The 21,915-nt window shown below is 37.4% G+C and overlaps 1 protein-coding gene across 1 annotated transcript; it reads right to left on the bottom strand.

Moving 5' to 3' along the window:
• Positions 1 to 1,539: 1,539 nt before the first annotated feature.
• LOC149942844 (sialin-like) lies at positions 1,540 to 4,868 on the bottom strand. The gene is made up of 11 exons (XM_090178009.1): positions 4,538 to 4,868; positions 4,313 to 4,446; positions 3,739 to 3,834; positions 3,415 to 3,669; positions 3,179 to 3,362; positions 2,973 to 3,103; positions 2,766 to 2,915; positions 2,296 to 2,428; positions 2,059 to 2,214; positions 1,902 to 1,987; positions 1,540 to 1,835 (listed from the first exon to the last, which is right to left on the bottom strand). Exons 1-11 carry the CDS (start codon positions 4,587 to 4,589, stop codon positions 1,713 to 1,715), a joined length of 1,500 nt encoding a protein of 499 aa, XP_090034135.1. The 5' UTR covers positions 4,590 to 4,868; the 3' UTR covers positions 1,540 to 1,712.
• Positions 4,869 to 21,915: the final 17,047 nt, after the last annotated feature.

Raw genomic sequence — 21,915 nt, 5'->3', positions numbered from 1 at the left:
GCACCCCGCTAAAATCCTAAAAATATAAAATAGATAGGTTCCTTCTCTCTTTTTTTTTCGTGGGCGACAATAGAATGATCCGAATGACCTTCGGCTGATGCCGCTGACGTAGCTCTCGCCTGACGCTTGACTCCGACTTGAGTCACTTTTTTAAGTTTTAGTTTCATAATTGCCGTTGTTTCAGACTCTCTCAGTCTCAGCTAAGGAGTGTGGAGTTACAACGTTTGGAAATAACTTGTGAATTTATAAAACAACTTATTTAAACAATTACAATGCCTAAGCTAGAGACCTCTATTTTAAAATCTACCTATCTTATCTATTTTTTGTATAGTCCTAGTCGATAATTCAAAATAACGGTAAAAAAAGCCGCCGATCAGTTTTGTAAAATATTTTCGGTGGCGTAATCGTCGGCCATTTTCGGTATGGAGATACAGGCCAGAAGGCAAGCAAGGCTGCCAGATTTCGATAGATCGAAAACAACCAACTCTCAAATGTTTTCGTTTTGAAAACGAAAATTTTGCGGCATAGCTATCGACTAAGACTATTACTAATAGTCCCTAGGCTCAAAGGCTGGCTTACACAAGATACACTATCTAATCTTAACCCGTAAAATTGGGGTATTTTTATAATTTTTCTATTCTTAATAAATACAAAGAATTTTCCATCCCCGACCCCGACCCCGACTTGTTTTTCGCGGGGTTAGACCCACCCCGACCCCGACCCCGACCCCGACCCCGACTTTATTTTGACCCCGTACGAACACTAACGCTGCCCAAAAAACCTTACTGAGAATTAAATTTAAGGAACGTATTTGCAATTCTAGGTTAAGTGTAAACCACAGCTATTCAAAAATATAACTTTCATGAAAATCGGACTTAAATTAAGGAACGTTATGTCGACTTTCAGGTGGAAATATAAAACCACGAACATTGGGGTCCGGTAAATAACCCCGAAAACTATACTTAAATATTTACTGATATAACCGAAGTTGTATTTCAAGTGAATCCTAACCTATCCAATAATATTTTTTTTAACGTTATCGGACTTAATTTTAAAGAAAATATCTACCACATAAAGGAAATCACCGAAAATAGTAAATTGGGCAAATGCCCAACTTCTCGGGCTCCGATTTGAAAACTTTATGAAAGGCTATCAAGGGCGATGTTTGTACATTCGAACGAGATATCATTGACTCTATAGCCCTAACCGTTGAAGAGGTATGCGTGACACGGCGGCATCGGCAACGGCAACACTGTACGTGAGACTAATACACACAAATCCTTAGGATTGTGTGTAAAAAGCGGCATTTTCGCCTTATTTTTTCGAATCTAAAAGTAACACTAAACCTCTAGACTAGTTTAAATTGATTAACAATGTAACACTATTACTGTTTTAGTATGTTTACTGATATTAGACATTTTATATCGATAAAAAGTTAAAAACATTAAAAACCTTTAAAAATTATTTTATGTTTCAATTTTTTTTTCCGCATTTTATTTTTCCGGAAAATTAACAACACTAGTTAGTAAATTTTTTCAGTGTAAAAATATTATTTCCCTTTCTTAATTCGGTGGTGTAGACCAATTTTTTAGTCTATTGTTTTCCACTCTAATCAATGTCTGTCTTTAAAATTTTTAATGACCATTTTTAGTATTTTTGAACAGTGGCGTACCGAATGACGCTTCTTTATGGAAGTAGAATGAACGAAATAATTATTTCGCGTTCACACCCCAGGGTTGAAGCTCAGCCGTTCCACCGAATAAAAATAAAAAGCCACCTAAAACGTAAAAGGCGAAAGACAACCAAAACGTTTTATGCCAATTTTGCAACGTTTCCTACGCGCGAAAAACGGTTTTGATAAGTAAAAACGGCTCAGTGTCATTGGAAATCAAGATTTATACCCCGTGTATCGTGAAAGCTCCTGTTACACTCGGTGTTATAAAACCAGGAAGACTTCCAATCGCGTTGGTTAAACCCAATATGCAACCTTCAAAATGAAAATAATTAGCTATTTTATGGAAATCGAATTAGTAGCCATTCTGGCCGGTAATGACCAACCCGAGTAGTCCGGCGCCATGTCGATGATGGCGCATTTGTAGCCAGGTGACGAGAATCCGTTGAAACCCACGGCCAAAATGAAAAATATGACATTGGGCAACTGTTCGCATCTTGAGAAAATGGCCCCCAGGATGCAAGCGGCCGGGACAAACTCTCCTGAAATGAATGTACAGTTCTTTTCTCGTACCCAAACACGATTCCTTCCGTAACCCTATCATAGCCTTATACAGCTCGTACCAATAGCGGTGTTCAATTTTCTAATGTTGGTCCGACTCAGGACTTTCTTAGTAATCATGTAATCGGCCATCATGGCGCTAAGCCACGATATAAGTACTTGCAACAAATACGGTAGAGCCATCATTAATCCACTCTGCAAAATAACCATAATTAATTTCGCCGTCCGCAAATAAACCTTGGACGAAAAAACTAGTGGACCCGAATTGTAAGCCAAAACCAAATTTTTCAAATTGCATCGGCCACCGGTGCTCCTATCGAGATAATCGCGAAACATTTCCACTCAAATACATATCACCCGCGTAAAAGTAAAGATATTACGCCTAACGTCGTTGGCTTATTATATATTGCACGCGTCTTTAGTATTGGGTGGAAATCTTTCCAATATCAGACACCGTTGCGCTGCTTTAAAAGAACCAAGCGCGCCATCAGGATTCGGGTCCAGTAATTTATTCGTCCAAGATTAAACTAACTTTTCTCGTGTCAAAGTGCAATATGTTAGACATATAGGTCGGAAGATCACTCAGGACGGTATTGAATCCCCAGCCGCTGCAGAAATCAGTCAAGGCGATAATCCACACCCCAACGGAAGTAAATATTAATTTCCAAGGAGCTTTCACACTCTGTAATGTAAATAAACATAGGTATAGAGCAAAAATCCCCATTGTTATTGTATTTACTTTGTGCGCTTTTTCTTCGCCCTGGTTCTTGAGAATGTACTGTAATTCCGCTTTGGATATGTAAGGATGGTCCTCTGGCATTTCGTGGTACAGGAAGAAAAAGAAAACGACCCAAACGATACCCACCGTCCCTGTTTCGTTAAAGTCAAATTAGGCTCCGTTAAAGTCCTATCGCTTTTAGCGAAAGAACGAGAACCAATACTTGCCGAAAAAGTAGAATGTCGTAGGCCATCCTCCCAAGGGTAAGTACTGAGACAGTGCCCCGGCGATCGGGTAGGCGACGACAGAACCCAGTCTGGATCCGGAATAAATAAAAGCGAAGGAGAAACTCCTCTCGTTGATCGGCACCCATCTGCTGACGATCGTGTTCATGGCCGGGTAACTGAAACCCTGAGAGAACATTCGATTATTTCTAATGGGAGATCACGATTAGAAGACAAACTTCTAAAAAGCCTTGCGTGATTCGAACTACGATGGTGGATCCCAAGGAATGGTACGCTGCCAGTGGCGTCAGCAGAGTCAGAACCGAAGTGCCGAGAATGCCCAGGCCGAAGACCCATTTGGCGCCGAAGATTTCGGCTACGCGTCCTCCAAAAAGGTTGGATACCACGTATCCGTAGAAGAAGGATCCCAACACCAATCCTTGATCTCGCGCGTTCCAGTTGAAACGTTCGGGACCCTGATTCTCATCTTCGTTCTATAGTGACCCGTAACAAACCTTGAAGTCATAAAATCACGCGGACCACCGAAAATTTTATAAACTTACTAGATACGTTTCGTTTAGGACTTGGATTGATGTGTTAATTGATTCTGTTGACGGCAACGCGCACTCTCCTCCGGTCGGATGACCTTCGCTCACTGACTTCATCAATCGGATAGAAAATAAATACTTTTTATGTACGCGAAATTGCAATATTTCGTTAATATAAATGGGTTTTAAAGTACCCGTAAAAAAAATCGAAAAACACGAGGTAAAATTATCATCGCAAATAATAATAGTAATTTTCAATTATTAGGATAGGATTTAAATGTTAGGTGCTATAATATGTTACTTCAAAGGCTATGTCGATAAAATCACGATTAACAAAATATATTTTGAAATTACTATTAAATAAAATCTAACTTCTACGTTGAAAATATCTCGCGAAACTATACTTGGTTTTAAACATTGGCTTTCGATTTAAATTGCGAAAAGACGCCCTTGTAAAAAACAGATGTAGAAATAATTATCCTTCGGACATAATGCGTTTAGAATACCCCAATAATATAACCAGTTGTTATCCGTTACTCAACTATACTTATCATCACGCGCAAATACAAAATCACCATAATCGTAGTACCTGGCGATTAACCATTTCCAGAATTGTTATTGAAATGTTGACCCTCAGGGTGTAGTAGTTAATCATCCCCACAAAAACCAGCACCAAAATCGAAAATCGCACCGAAATCCAGCGCCGATTATAGCCCTCGACGCCTATAAGGAAAATTACAGCAGTTTTCACACCCAGTACGGATATTCCCTAATCACCATAATTTAAAAATAATGGAAATTGAAATTTGATTACCCGAAATATTATCGACTGTTCCGTAGTCTTCTATTTTTCTACGATTCGCCATTGTTATCAATGTACACCATTCGTACGAATGCTGACGGAATTTCGACTAACTTATAATCGTTTCGCGTGACACCTGTCTAATAATATCTACTTGGCAAGTTTTTTAGCTTTCGTTGCGTGTGTCGGTTTGGGAATCCGCGTTTATTGGTATCCATCGAAGTAGTTGTTCTAAACAAGGCCGTGTTTACCGAATTGCAGGCACTAAGCAAAACCCTACGAATGTACCCCTACCATTTGCAACCGTATTTCTAGTTGGGAGCGCAACTATTTTCAAGGTTGTCTATTTATTTATTTCATTAAATTCAACTGCATTTTTATAGCAGCCTCTACCAAGCGAGCGGTGACCAAAATTTACGATTTTACGTAAACAAAAGTTAATAACATATTTGTTATAAGAGAAGGTTACAATAAGTGGATACTTTCCGCCTGTTCTGGTATTGAGGAAAAGGATAAGAACTTAGAAGAGTAACCCTATGACGTCATTTTACTCCGATTCTGCGGTAGCGAATAGATAGAGTTGGGGTAAAAACGTTTTGCCAAATTGGCTGCCGATGGCCATTATACAATGTAAAAACTGGTTAAATAGACAATTTTATCAGTCTACTATCTTTACTCCCGCTTTGGAAGAGGCTATAATAATTATAGTAACCACAATTATTTCTTTAGTGCAGTTTCTCGTGGTAGAAGATGGGGCTGGACATCAGCTTTGTTTAAACTAGATTTCCATAAGGAAAATGCCTTCCAGTTTTCAGGTCAATTCCAATAACTTCGGTTCATTTACTTCTGGTGAAAGTGTGTAAAAATGGGTTAACAACAGCGACATTTTGTTAGACAAGAGCTTACGTTACAACTACAATGCGCGATGAAAGATGGCGCCACCGTGTTGAAAGTACGGAAGGCCAAAGCACCCTACAAAACGATAATTATCGCGCAGGTTGGTAGGGAGAGAAAGCCGCAGTGCGCGAAAGGAATAAGTGTGACCATAAGTAATTTAATAGCTACATTAAATTAATTTTTTTTAAACTAGTTATAAATCAAAGTTGAAATTTTGGTTTTTATGAAGCAAATAAATGAGATAGATAATATATTGGTTATTTATTAAAAACAAAAAGATTTTTATTTACAAAAAGAATAGAAAATACTATTATACATTTTAATGTATAACAAATAAATATAAAAGTGCTGTTTAATATAAAAAAATACTATAAAAATATTGTATTCTGTCAGTTATTCCTCTATGTAGTAACGACCTAATAAATGTTCAAGGTTGAAGTTGAAATGAGGAGGAGCCAGGCCCCTCTTTCCCACTGGGCACTCTGGGCACGTGCCCAGGGCCCCGCGATCGATAGGGGCCCCCTAGTTTCTGCCAGATCATCAAAGGAAAACCGATATTTATTACCGAAATATTATACTAGTCTATTCTAAAAAAATAGTGCTTTGTCATGGTCATAGGGGCCCCATTATCCTAATGTGCCCAGGGCCTCCAATAGGTTAAAGACGGCCCTGGGAGGAGCGCCCACATCGTCACTATCAGGGCCACTGAACGAATCAGTGCGACCATCAGTAGTGGGGCTCTGCTACCCATGCTGGTTTTGTCACCTGTCCGGGCTTGTGGACGCTGGCGTAGGGCATTCTGATGATAGGCCTCCGCTGGTGTGGTTTCTTGATTTTACCAGTACAGCGGGCTATAAATTCTGACAACATGAACGAATCAGTATCAAGCGAATCAGAATCAGTATTCTGGATCACCAGCAGCATCATTAATTGGGATTTCGGAAAGTTCAGGTGTGGTTTCCCTTCCCCTTAGGAAATGCGAATTAAAACCGTCCTTCCTAGGTTAAATGATTTTTGGTTTATTTTTTTTAAAACAAAGTAATTTACCAGAAGATAAAAAAAATGAAGTTCAGCAAAGATGTTAAATGTATTTAAAGGAGATTTGCACACAATGTCAAAAACGTTTACCAAATTTGGTTAGGAAATTGAAAAGCATATCTCCTGATAACGTACTTATAAAACGTCCCCTCGGTGTTAAAGACTTTCCGAAACCGTTCTTTAAAAATCGTTCTTTATCAGATCCTGAAAGTCAGGCTAGAATTATTAATTGCCTAGTTTGGAATAATAAAACAGACGCGGCAGAGTTCTGGAAAGAAGTGTAATACATGTTCAAAGATGCTTCTGGAGAATATATTTTGAGGGGAATTGCGCAAGGGGCCCTTCATACGCTATGTTTACCAATTTGAAATGCTCATGTTGAAAGGGAGTTTTCCCAGGTTAATATTGTAAAAGACGAACATAGAAATCGAATGGGGCTAGCCCTATTAGATAGCATTATCTATATTAGATTTGGATTGTCTAGAATGGGTGTGACGTCCTCCAAATTTATTCCACCAAAAGAATTGTAAAACTCTTTTAACAGTAATATGTACGAAAAATAAATGATTTCTTTGTAAAACTAACTAATTAAGTACAATTTTCTGCTGTTTATGTTTTGTATATTACGGTACGAGCTATTAGTAAGTTTTCAAATTTCTTCACATTTGTTTAGGGTTTAGCTTTATTATCCCTTTTCATAATGGACTAATCTACTTATTCGATAATTACTTGAATATATTCTTTAGTGATACTGGTATCTGAATTTTGATGTTTACACATAAGCTGGAACCAGCTTTGCAAACGGTGTTTTTTTCAATAAATTAGTATTTTTACTGAATAACGCGTCCAAAATTATTTTCAAATAACGCGCCAATTCCCGTTCTATAGCAGAAATCGGTAATTTTTCTTGGGCGTAAATTTGGGCTATTTTGGGGTTAATCCGATTTTGACTTGTGTGGGAATTTGGGCTGGTTTTAAAGTTGGTTTGTGCGTGATCTAAAATATTATTCTGGCAACTCTGTGCCAGAGAAATTCTCGTATAGTCTCTATAACCACGCGTATTTACAATGTTGGAAGTTGAGGGGGTACGTATACGCTGTCCAAAAAACCTTACTTAGAATTAAAATTAAGCAACGTAATTGCAAATATAGGTTATATGGAAACCACAGCTATTCAAAAATATAACTTTCATGAAAATCGGACTTAAATTAAGGAACGGTATGTCGACTTTCAGGCGGAAATATAAAACTACGAAAATTTGAGTCCCTTAAATTACCCCGAAAACCATATTTAACATTAATATTTACTGATATAACCGAAGGGATAGTTACGCTGAATCCTAACCTCACCAAAAATATTTTTTTAACGTTACCGGGCTTAATTTTTAACAAAATATCTACCACACAAAGCCAAATAACCGAAAACGGTAAAATGGGCAAATGCCCAACTTCTTGGGCTTCGATTTCAAAAATTTATGAAAGGCTATCAATGGCGAGATATGTACACTCGAACGAGATATCATTGACTCTTCTAGCCCTAACCGTTGAAGAGATATGCGCGACACGGCGGCATCGGCATCGGCATCGGCTACACTGTACGTGAAACTAATACACACAAATCCTTAGGATTGTGTGTAAAAAGCGCTTCTGTATTTCTAAAACCACTTAAGCGCATAACTATGTACGCAAACCGCAAAAAAAGAGATACGTGGTTTTGGAAATAAAGGTGTTTTACCAAATCCCAAAAAATTAACTTTGCCCCGAAACTGCGTTCGCAGCCCAGACAGACACGGTGATTGTAATACCCCTCCGAGGTTATAGTCCCCTAGGAGAGGTAAAAAGCAACAAGTTGGCAAGCCAAAATATACCTCTCCTCAGAAGAATTTCCCTAGTGGTATTAAATAGATGATTTTATAAAATATCTTTACGCTTGCCCAACTTGTTGAAATGTTGCCCTGAAATAGTTCAGCCAATGCCTAAGAATGAGTTCATAAACTCTTTAGTGGGAGAGAAAACGGATCCACAGCTGAAGCGGGGAGGCAACATTTCAACAAGATGGCCAAGGTTATTTTATAAAAAGAACTATTCTCGAGATGACCCTTAAAGATATATCCGCAATTCAGAGTTATTTACTGAAAACGTAATCCCGGTTCAATCTCGCCCGTTATAAAATTTTAATTATAATTAAAATAATTGAGACGAAACAACCGAGTTTAATTTATTCAGAATATTATCAATTAAGTATTTACAACAGTGAGTTAGACGTACTAAAACAATGCGCAATTGAATTTAACCCTATTTACAGTACAAGTTTATCAGTTAAATATAATACCAAGCCAATTTTAATCAACAACTGGAGGGTATTTGTATTTTTCTCGCTTACGAAATACTTGCCGTATCTTTAACGCTCATTTTATTTCAACACTCGCCCTTGATGAAGATACCTTAGAATAGCTATATTCGACATCTGGTAGTGGACGACTCGTAGACTTCCTGTTGACGTTGTGACACATACCGCATGAAAAAGACCAATGCCGTCCAATTTCCAACATCATACACCCAGGAAATCAATGACTGCATTAGGAATTGTAGATATCCAAATATCCACACCAATATAAAATGTATTAACAAGAAGCTAAAACCTTACCATTAACAAAGCACAAAAAGCCACTTGACTAAACGACAGCTCGTATATCAATAAACGTCAAACCAACGCTACCGAATTAATACAACTATATCTAAGTCGATAATAAAACCCGTAAATAAATTACAAAAAACTAACTAAGTGGACCACCCACGGGTTCTACCCTTTAACCCTCTAATCTCTGCGGACTGCGCTAAAACAAGATTTGACCTTTACGTAAAAATGTAGACTTTAAAAACTATTAATATACTCTTACGCTAAGCTGAGTTTATAATTTTCAATGAAGAGTAACATGTATCGTTGGTTTTGTGGTAGAAAACTCGCCTGTCATGCAGGAGGGCTCGGGTTCAATTCCCGCCCGATTCTATCGCAAATTGAAAAAAAAGACGTATACCGTGAACATTTGGTGGAAACCCGGCCATTTGAACGTTGAGACGTTTACCCTAACCCTCAGCACTCGGTCCGTCCCAAACTTCAAAGATTATTCATGTACAATCACAATTCGCAAAAGAAAATTATAATACACCCCATGACAAAAGAGGGCGCTTTTGGAAAAACCTCTTCCCTAATTCCAAGAAACTGCGTACGCAGCGATTACACTTTGCTCCAAAAATGCGACCGCGTTCGCAGCCCGAACCCACAGACACACACACCGACAGATACGGTGATTGTAATATTCCTCCTAGGGGACTATGTCCCCTCGGAGAGGTAAAAATGGGAATATCTCACTAGAATAAAATTAATTTTCTCAAATTATTTTTTATATTATAATCATACATAACTAGTGTATCACATATCGAACGTTAATTATAGTACAATTTAATATTCCCGTATACCTTTTGCATATAAAAAAAGGGTGTTGTCAAATTAATTTTTTTTTAATTATGCTCAAAAGAATTATACGTGCGTTTACAATTTATATAACAAGCCGCAATACTCGGAATGTCTGACTTGGGTACAGATTTGAATAGAGATGAAGAACTATTGAAATATATCAATTCCTCGGAAATCATGTGTAAAGAATTTAAGAAGAAAAAATTAACATAGAGAACCAAATTTGAGTAATCAACGAGACAACATTTCCGTGTTTGTGCTGTGTGTGTGTGTGTCTGAGAAACAAAAATGTCAGAAGAGGAGTCTAGCTGCGAAAGTGACAGTGAATTAGATTTCGCTTCACTAGATAATTTTAATTATAAACGTTTTTTTCACATTAAAAACTAACTCCTAAAAAATTGAGAAAATGGAAATGCACCCAATAAGATGTGCAACTCGCGTTTTTTAATTTCTTAAACGGTTATTAGTCACCGGGGCAAAGTGCAATCACTTTTGTTTTCCATATAAATTTGATTGTTTAAGACCTATAATACAATGGGTTGGTTTTTGTCTTTAAAATAGTTTCTCGCACGTATATTTTACGTTTCGTGAGAGTTGTAATAATTGACGGATTTTGAAATGACGTTTTAGCGCGCGACACTACAGGTACATGTCTTGGGCACACAGCCTTGTTTGCGTGCTTTTTTGACCATATCATGTAGAGGTATTTTCACGTGCAAAATAAATTTTAAAAGCCGTCAATTGTTAATTTTGTATTTTCTATTTCTTATTTTTGTTGCTTTGTTAATTTTATAACATTTCTGGTCTAAAGTTGGTTTTTTGTTCTATTGATATTTTAAATTTGTTTAGGGCAATACCATTTGTAATATTTATTTTAATTATAATAAAAAATATTCTACCTGTCGGGATAGGACCGGGATTACGTTATTAGGAGGATGCTCCGAATTATGGACCGAATATGACGGTATAGCGTTGAGTGCCGCGAGGGGCTAACCACTCTCTGAAAATCTGTACACCGATTACATAAATATGAAAATGAGAACAGCCTTTGGTAGTGCTAAATCGGTACTCACTTACGTAATCATTTTAGTGCAGTTAAAGCTACAGGCAGGCCCGGATTAACCTATTTGGGGGCCCTGGCCCCGGTGAGCCGAGGGGGCCCCTATATAGGAGTTGGAAAATTGACCTATACCAACGCGTGTTTTATATAGGTATTGGCGACCTTTTGCGGGCCCCTCGGATTTGGAGGCCCTGGGCTCATGCCTTAATACGGGCCTGGCTACAGGGCTGTACACCGATTACGGGGAGTGATCAGCCCCTCGGAGTGCCGTAGGTCACATTCGCGTAATTAAATATGTCAGGGAAACATATTCTTAATGAAGATGCAAGGGGGGTTAAGGGTTTCTAAAAGTTTATAGAATATGTTTTTAATTATTTTTCAGACTTAACAAGAGAAAGTAATACCGTGGACCGCTCGCCGTGGACATGTATCGCGAGCAAAGACTATATTTGCTATGCTTACTAGACAGTCGTCTCCATACTAAAAATCTGTGAGCACTTTCGAAACACGGAAGAAGCCTTTGACTCTGAAGCGCGGGGAAAATTTTGACCAGCCGCTGCTATCGTATGCAGGTTGAGCCATTGAACACGCCAGTTTATTTATATATATAGTCTTTGATTGCGAGCATTAATATTCTATGTAGTTCGCCAAGCACTACTAAAACAGTTTGTCTTTTTTATTTTAGTTCTTTGGAATTACGATAAATCGTTGATTTATGTTTACAAATTCATAAAAAAGTATTAACAATTAAAACACGGTTATAGTTAGTGTAAGGAGTTATAGGCATGTAGGCTTGCTACCACCTTCCTACGCATTGTAACCCGGCCACCTGTTTAAAGGCATAATAAGTCGCTAGGTGACTTGGGCCTAAGGTGGGGCCTTGGGTGTTAGCGTAGCTGAAATATCTTTTAGGTCATCAAATTGGTATTTTTTTTTGAGTCCCAGTCGGAAATACTCGAGGAAATACTGCTAATTTGCTAGATTTGACGTCGGCCCAACGTCGTTTCGGAGTCGTTAATGTGTCTACTTGAAGTCGGCCAATAGTCATTTCAGATTCAGACAATAGTAATTTAAGAGTCGGTTACATATCCACATTAAGAGTATTAACGATGTAACGGCTGACGAAGGACCACGGTCTGAAAGCTCCCGAAAATTTTTATAAATACATTTTATATCCATGAAGTATCAGCTCCCTTGATATTTATTTATTTTTAAAGCATATTAAGTCAAATTTTCTAGTCGATCGCACTGGCGGCGATCCCGTGGGGGCTCCGGGGCTCGAGCCTCCACAGGGGAAAAACATACGGGGGCAGAGGCCCCACAGGATTAAAATTGGGGATAAATAGCAATCAGGGAAAAATTTATAATATCACTCTCAGAATTCGGTCTTTTTACAGATGTTATTTTGATATTGAAGATGCAGGTAACATTAAGATGAAATAGGAATAAAATTGACTTCGTGCTCTTTTTCAATTATCTAGATCAGCGGCTCCCAAAAGGTGTTCCGTAGAAGTGTCACAGTGGTTCCGAGAATACGCAGCGCGCCCGTCTTTGTTTGTGTCAAAGAGTCTTTTAAGATAAGTAAAAAAAATTAGTTGGGGTTCCGCCAAAATTAGGTGGATAATTTAGGGTTCCATAGCAAAAAAAATGGGAACCGCTGATCTAGATGGCCTAAAATACCTTGGTAATGCATGTGGCCAAAAAGTGCTTAATAATCTAGCCTTGATCTATGTAAACAAATATTTTTCTGAAATTTTGTTATACAGGGTGTCCACTAAACAACGACCCAGGGCGAATATCTCAGAAACCGTTTTCTCTGGGAATTTTTTTAAAGTTAAGTAGCACGTGCAGGGGGCAAAGAAGAATGATAACCTCGATGACATACAACGTGACGGGGAACACTTTTCTAATTGAAACCAACTTTCTAACACTTACGGCTCTCGAGATAGTTTCTGGATGACCTTGAAGACATGGTTCAAGATCATCGAGGATATCATTCTTCTTTGGCCCCCTGCACGTGCTACTTAACATAAAAAAATTAAATTCCTAGAGAAAACGGTTTCTGAGATATTCGCCCTGACGATTGTTATAATAGTTATAATATTGTTAAAAAGAATTAATTTAACCTATCACTAGACGGCGCTAACTACCTAAGCCTGGCTAGAGGATGTAGGGGGCAAGGAAGATTGGAGAAGGCCCAGAAAGCATTATATAGTGACATCAATGTCACTAGATACGATGTCACTAGGTATTAGGTGCGGTTACAGTAGGTGCGATGTCACTAGGTACCTCAAATATCTTCTACAATTAGTTTAATAAATATCCATTTGCCTATGTACACCAAGGACCAAAACAAAAACTTTACCACGTTGCCTATTTTAAGCTAATAGCGTTTCCCTAACTTACCCCCGTAGCTTGATCATGTGTTCATTATTATTATTATTATTATCTGAAAATTACACTAAAATTATAGATCTCGGAGAGTAGTAAGATTTTGCCGATATTGGTGCCGTTGGTGCCGTTGATGCCCATTGGTGCTGTTGATGCCCATTGGTGCCGTTGGTGCTCATTGGAACCTTAGAAGAGTTTTCTGGCGCCAGGGTCCGATTCTACAACTCCTTAATTTATGATTCGTAAGAATCAAAAATTGTCCTTATAAATTGAAATAATCCTTATACTCTAAATTTCGTATTCTACACTTATCCTTGAGAACAATTGTCCTTAATTAGGAGCGAAAATAGTCCTTAAGAAAAAACGTAAGGATCAAAAATTATTTTTATTTGGCTCACATTTTAAGATGACCGTCTTGATAAATATTGAGATTTTATAATTAGCTGTTATAGCGAAACCTAAAAGGTTTCAGTGAAAAAGAATAACAAGAAATTAATATCATATTTAATTAATGTATACTCTTTTTAAAATCATTTGTTACTATAAATAAAGGTAGAACTGAACTTTATGCAATGGTGTAACCTGAAAATAAAAGTAGACACTTACGATTTGGTGAAACGACTGCTTACATCATCCCATACGAAGATAGGATAAATTACGTACTTGGTCAGTCTTGTTTGTTTAAATTGCGAATACAATGCATATACGAACCAATACTAAATCCGATACTGAAGCAAAAATTTTAACATATGAGGAAAAACCATGTTGATAATCATTAAGATTTTAGCACCACGTGGTTTAAATAAATATTTAGACACTGAAACCAAACGTGAAACTAGAACGAATGGAAAAATACCAAACTACGACGTGTCTGGTGTTCCCAATTATTATTATTATTATTATTATTATTATTATTATTATTCAATATTTCGACAATGAAATAAAACCCAAGAGTGTTGTAACGTATGGGAAAAACCTCTAACGTCGTCCATTGCCATTGGAGCTGATTGGAGCCGTTGAAGCCGTTGGAGCCCATTGGAGCTTGGTTTGTTTAGCTTACCTAGACGAGGTTGATATAGATAAAAGTAGGGTCAACATGCCGGTCCCAGGGAGTATACATAATTATATGTATTTGTACCCCGCTGCTCCGCCTTAAGCACTACAGCGGCCACCTAAAACAACCAGCCCCGGACAAAAGTGCGCTTTGAGAAACAACGTTCGGCCAGTGAGACAGCCATTTTGACCGCCTCACATATAGCAAACAAACGCCCTCATCACGACCCAACAAAAGGCGACACCATGGGCTGCCCGAGACCCACCCTCGCACAGCTGAGGACTAGAGTGGCTTCCTCTTCCACTGCAAACCCTCCTTAGTAGGTCACAGAATGACGAGTGTGGAACACCCATGAGGTTCCAGTGACCCAGCGCCCCGATCACAGGACCTTGAGAGCCGGGTATGGAGCCCCCCACAGGCTTTAGTGACCCCATCACACCACTAGATAGGACAGTGGGAACCAGGGAGTATACAGTGGAAGGCTACCACCCGTCCCGCCCGTCCCGCCCGCGAGTACAGTGGTGGTGAACAGCCAAAGGTAGGGTGAACTAGCAAAGTTATGTTTAACGAAAGAGTGACGCAATACTTAGGTGGTGAACGTACAAAGGCAGGGCGGCGTCGGCAATGAACAGCCAAAGCTACACGGTTGAGTGGTGAACGTGTAAAGGCAGCAGCCTTTTTGTGTATTAATGGTTGACGCTCATCTCTTTACCCCCTCGTCCAAAAGAAGGGTTATAATCCTGACTGACAATCCCCGCTTTCGTTGGACGGTGAACGTGTAACGCTATAGAGAGTGGTGCATAAGAAAACGTAAAGACTGTACCCCGCTAAAATGAAAGGTTTATAGAAGGTAGCAGCCTTTCTCTGTATTATAGATAGAAGGTCCCCACCTGCAGAAAGAAGAGTTTTAATCCTGATTGACAATCCCCGCTTTTTCACCACCGATATGAAACGCGTACGTTTCTCCATTACTATCATACGCGTTCTACCGTAAGAAGACCGTGTAAATTAGGAATTAAGAAATAAACATAATTTTAATATGCAAATTAGATTTTGGTCCATTCTTGGTTACACCAGAAAAGCAGTTGGAAAAACGAAGAGCCATAATTTTACCACACCTCCACCCTAATATCTATAATTCCAAGTAATGCTTTTTCACTCTAACTATGATCTTTAAATCCTCTCTATAATTTAGTGGATACAAGGTTATATCAAATTAATGTGAAAAAAAATGGATTGAAGGTGTGGAATAAGTAAACGTTATCTGAAACCATCCGGTAAAACGGTATATATTATTCCTTGCGAGGATAGAGTTAACTACGATATAAGAAATAAACCTTATTTTAATTTGCAAATTAAATTAAAATTTTAACCGTTAATTTCGCCAGTTTTATTTCAATGGCAAAGAAGTTACAAGGAGGCTGTGTGATTCTCCGTTACAGTGTTTAGATTGTTACTAATTCTTTCGCAATGTAATAGTATAAATAGCCGAGAAATCATTATCGAAAAAACATTCAAACGCATTCAAAGATGGAACCAACAAGCTATACATAAGTATATTTTCATTTAGAGATTATATTTTTCGAAAACGTACTTGAGTGAATGTACTAAAATTTATTTTTATAGGAATAAAAAATCTATTGTTATTGACTTTGAATTTCGAATGGACGTACTGGAGAGATAGAGATAAAAGAGTCACGGTGACTTTGGTAGCTTTTAGGGTACATTTGGTCCAATTTGGTCCATTTTTGGTAGAAAAGCAGTTGGAAAAACGAAGAACCGTAATTTTACCACTCCTCCAACCCAATTATCATTTCGCTTAAAAGACTTTACGCAAACGGAACATGATAAATTTATATTACCGTGTATAGAATTAACATGGAGAACTAGACTTGGCTTATGGTTGAAAACGGCAAAGGAAATTGTACAGGAAAACATCAAGAGGTCGAATGTGTCCTTAACATAACATTCTGACCCTTTTTATACAACATGATGCAATTTTTGGATTCATAGTTTTTCTAAACTCTCATTTTGTTAAGCTTACGTATACCTAAACTTTGACATGGTCAGTGAGTCTCGGAAAAACCGGCGTAAGGTGTCGCAACACAGTGGAGTTAGGTCCCCGATTTCCCCAAGTAGTCCATGTTGCGCAATTTACCGTTGAAAATAGTATTTCCCATTGACAATAACGCGAAGGTTCTTAAAATACCCCGATTTATATACTATAAAATAATTCTTATATTTCATGTACAGATTATTTATTTAAAATAATTCTTATATTTAAAAAATTTAGCGTATCAATATTTTTTGTATATTTGGAAATAACATTTTATTCTCTGTGAAATCGCACACTGTGTGATGTTAGTTGATTGCATGTTTTCAAAGAATGAGAAAAAATTTCCCCGTTTTTAGAGATTCTGTCATTCACGTTACCCATAGTACCTATAAGTAGAAGTTTTCTCGATTAATATTTTCTAACCCGGGCGATAAAGTTTATTTTAATATAATTTATTCATAAATATTTTTTGAAGTGCAAACAAGAATAGTAACCTAAACCTACACACAAGAAACATCATTACTCTACTTTAAATCCAATAAAATCTATTTCCGATATGTAAATAGGTGGAAACATATCGCCAAAAATCTCTTTTTCTACTTTTATTATCGTAAAATACAATTCCAATATGTAAATATAAATATAAACAACTTACCCATATTTAAAATAGGGTAAAATACAAATCTCATACACAAATATAGTCAGAATGATACCATAAAAACTCAAAAATGAAAATAAAATAAAATTAGTGTGGATAAGATTTGTAAATATCATTTTGAAACTAATAATTTTTCACGCTTTATTTAAGTCAAGAAATTACATTTATAAAAATGAAAGACGTTAAACGAAATAAAATGTGTAAATATTGTAAATATTTTAAGACAATAAAGAAATTAAGATATGTTTTAATTAAAATATCTTTTATTTTCCGGAATAGTTAACTTTTATTACTATAAATATTCCAATATTAAATGGGAACCGCTGTCCTAGAAGAAGTGCATTCGGAAAATTTTTAAATATTGTAAATTTGTACAGAAATTATCTCCAATTGGCTATAGGTGGGGTGGCGGAGTGGTTAGCACTTTCGCCTCGCAGCAAGAGGAGCCGGGTTCGATCCCAGCTTGTGGCACTGGGTGAAAACTCGGAACAAATCCTTCTGCGTTGAGTTTGCAAGTTCTCTCCCCACTGGTTTAAGGGGTTTTCCCCCGAGTTCTTCGGTTTCCCCTTCCATAAAAACTTGTTTAGGTTAACGGTAATAGTTAGTGTAGGGAGCTGTTGGCTCGATCTCGTGGCATGCAGGGCTTGCCACCACCCTCCTACGCGTTGTAACCCGGCCACCTTAATTAAGGGCTTCAAAAGTCGCATGATGACTTAGGCCTAAGGTGGTGCCTTGGGTATTAGCCTAGCTGATTATTATTATTATTATTTCACCCAGCGAGGAATTGTTCACTAACTCATATACAAACTAAGACGTTACACAAAATAATATTTTAAATCAATAAATAAATTAAGAAATGTTTTAAATAAGATCTTTTTTTTTCTACAATAGTCACCATTTATTTCTATACGTATTTCAATATTGATATATTATTATTATTATGTTAATATTAAATCGCACAATTTTAACAGGAGTTAAGCCAGTCAATGGTATACAACATTGCAAAAAGTTCTAATGGTACTGATTCACGATGTCAATTATTCTAGATTTCGTTTCGAACTGAGAGACTGTTTAAACTAGTTCGCGTGTTTCACTTTTTCTTTCTAGTTTTCTGCTCTCTTCCAACTATCTTGTAATATTTTCAATCCAATTATATCTGTTTTTATATCTTTAACTTTACTTCTCAGTACCATTTCTCTCTGACTAGCTTCTTCTAGCTTAAATTTCCACTCTTCAATATGCTTTTCCATTTCCTCCAAATGCTTTCTTATTTCTTGCACATCTAGCCACGTCACATTATACTCTTCCACTATTTTACTCGCTTCTTCAAATGTATTGAAATCCATATGGTTATAAGTAACAAAACATAATGAATATAAAAAGTTCAGAAATTTAGGTCGTCTGAAAGACCCTTCTCTCTACTACGGCACAAATGTTTTGTTAAAGAGAATCAAATTAATCATAAACTCCATTTAATATCATTAAGTGTCTATACACCGAAGTGGCTCTTTAGCCAACATCACAAGCATTTTGTTAAAATAAATATATCAAGTTTTAGTACCAAATGTACCCTAAAAGCTACCAAAGTCACCGTGACTCTTTTATCTCTATCTCTCCAGTACGTCCATTCGAAATTCGAAGTCAATAACAATAGATTTTTTATTCCTATAAAAATAAATTTTAGTACATTCACTCAAGTACGTTTTCGGAAAATATAATATCTAAATGAAAATATACTTATGTATAGCTTGTTGGTTCCATCTTTGAATGCGTTTGAATGTTTTTTCGATAATGATTTCTCGGCTATTTATACTATTACATTGCGCAAGAATTAGTAACAATCTAAACACTGTAACGGAGAATCACACAGCCTCCTTGTAACTTCTTTGCCATTGAAATAAAACTGGCGAAATTAACGGTTAAAATTTTAATTTAATTTGCAAATTAAAATAAGGTTTATTTCTTATATCGTTGTTAACTCTATCCTCGCAAGGAATAATATATACCGTTTTACCGGAGTGTTTCAGATAACGTTTACTTATTCCACACCTTCAATCCATTTTTTTTCACATTCATTTGATATAACCTTGTATCCACTAAATTATAGAGAGGATTGAAAGATCAAAGTAAGAGTGAAAAAGCATTACTTGGAATTATAGATATTGGGGTGGAGGTGTGGTAAAATTACGGCTCTTCGTTTTTCCAACTGCTTTTCTGGTGTAACCAAGAATGGACCAAAATCTAATTTGCATATTAAAATTATGTTTATTTCTTAATTCCTAATTTACACGGTCTTCTTACGGTAGAACTCGTATGATAGTAATGGAGAAACGTACGCGTTTCATATCGGTGGTGAAAAAGCGGGGATTGTCAATCAGGATTAAAACTCTTCTTTCTGCAGGTGGGGACCTTCTATCTATAATACAGAGAAAGGCTGCTACCTTCTATAAACCTTTCATTTTAGCGGGGTACAGTCTTTACGTTTTCTTATGCACCACTCTCTATAGCGTTACACGTTCACCGTCCAACGAAAGCGGGGATTGTCAGTCAGGATTATAACCCTTCTTTTGGACGAGGGGGTAAAGAGATGAGCGTCAACCATTAATACACAAAAAGGCTGCTGCCTTTACACGTTCACCACTCAACCGTGTAGCTTTGGCTGTTCATTGCCGACGCCGCCCTGCCTTTGTACGTTCACCACCTAAGTATTGCGTTACTCTTTCGTTAAACATAGCTTTGCTAGTTCGCCCTGCCTTTGTACGTTCACCACCTAAGTATTGCGTCACTCTTTCGTTAAACATAACTTTGCTAGTTCACCCTACCTTTGGCTGTTCACCACCACTGTACTCGTGGGCGGGATGGGCGGGACGGTTGGGATGGCGGTGCGGGTGGGACGGTTGGGATGGCGGTGCGTGTGGGACGGGCGGGATGGCGGTGCGGGTGGAACGGGCGGGACGTCGGGACGGGTGTTGCCTCCCATTGTATACTCCCTGGGACCGGCATGTTGACCCTACTGATAAAGTTTAATGGTACTTATAGGACAGAGAACTGAACTTTGACCTAGATGAGGCTGATATAAGAATACGCTTATTGGTACTTAGAGGACTGATAACTTATGCAATGGAGTATACTGAAACTTAAAGTAGTCACGTGTGGTTTGGCGACACGATTGTTTACATCATTCCATATGAGGATAGGGTAAATTATGTATTTCCTCACAATCGTCAGTCTATTTTGTTTACACAGCGAATAAAATGCGTGTAAGAACCTTATACTGAAACCAATACTGAAACTTAAACTAGAACGTATGGGTAAAACCAGTGTTTGTAAACCTTTTCAACACGTGACTGGTATTTCCAAAATAAACATTGTGAAACGTACGCGTTGGGTGGGGAAAACCTAATACGTCAAAAAATCCAAATGCCACTACGACATTCCATTTGATGATAGAGTAAATTATTCTTATCGTCAGTCTTGTTTGTTTACACTGCGAATAAAATGCGTGTACGAACCTATACTGGAGCTTAGGGATGTCGACTATTTGGATTTTTCATAGCTTACCTACATTAGGGTTGAACGTCATTTAATTTTTCATCGGTAGTTAGAGGACTGAGAAAAATATCCATCGGTACTTAGAGGACATGGACAAAATATCCATCGGTACTTAGAGGACAGATAACTAAACTCTAATGGAAAATAACAAAACAAAAAGAAGACGCGTGTGATTTGGTGAAACGACTGTTTACGTCATTCCATTTGAAGATAGGGTAAATTTTGCGGAGGATACTGAAACTAAAAGTAGACACGTGTGATTTGTCGAAACGATTGTTTACGTCATCCCGCATGAGGATAGAGTAAATTATATATTTAATATTTCGGAGGCTGATATAAGATGTGGCTTATGGGTACTTATTGGACAGAGAACTGAATTTTGACCTATACGAGGCTGATTTAAAGGACAGATAAATTAGGCAATGGCGGATACTGAAACTCAAATTAAACCAGTGCGAATTGGTGAAACGATTGTTCACGTCATCCCCCATGTGGATAGGGTTACTTATGTATTTCTTCAGTCTATTTTGTATACAGCACAGTACTTACTATGAGCGTATGTCGTACTTAGGGAACAGAATCTACTATGTTTTTGATATCGGTACTGAGAGGACAGATAATTGAACTTTGCAACTACATCGGAACTTAGTGGACAACTATAGGCTTACAAACTATGGAATATGAAAAAGAGGTTACGATTTAATCCTCTATTTATTTTCAAAAATCAATATTTGACATCATATTTTCATATACAATGTGGAAATTATCTTTTACAAATCAATTTTCCCTCTCGATAATATGTTCCTCCAGGTGTCTAAGCAACCACCTACCTTCCATGATGACCCTCCACATATGGTCAATAACACTAAAAGTATTATAATATTTAAAAAAAGGATCTTCAATAACTATTTTAAGAAACATTCTATGTGCCATGTACGTTGGGAGGTGGGAAATCTTATGCATCAGCTTCGTCTACACTGTTGAAATGACTAAACAAATTTTAATATGTATTCCCTAACATCGACATACTATAAACCATACCTGGTAGTTGTTAAAATATCAGAGATTTCCGCAATTAACGACAGCATTGACTCGTCCACTCTGTCCCCGGGTGCCCCAATCATGGGTCTCATAAACGAGATAATAGCGTTTATGAGCCTATTTAAAAATACATAAATAAATAAATAAATACAAATTGTTATATTTA

This window comes from Leiobunum rupestre, chromosome 6 (genome assembly GCF_980474605.1).
Source record: "Leiobunum rupestre chromosome 6, qqLeiRupe1.1.hap1, whole genome shotgun sequence".
Taxonomy (NCBI): domain Eukaryota; kingdom Metazoa; phylum Arthropoda; class Arachnida; order Opiliones; family Sclerosomatidae; genus Leiobunum; species Leiobunum rupestre.
Note: the sequence above shows the minus strand (reverse complement) of the source record. Positions and strands in the feature narration are given on the sequence as shown.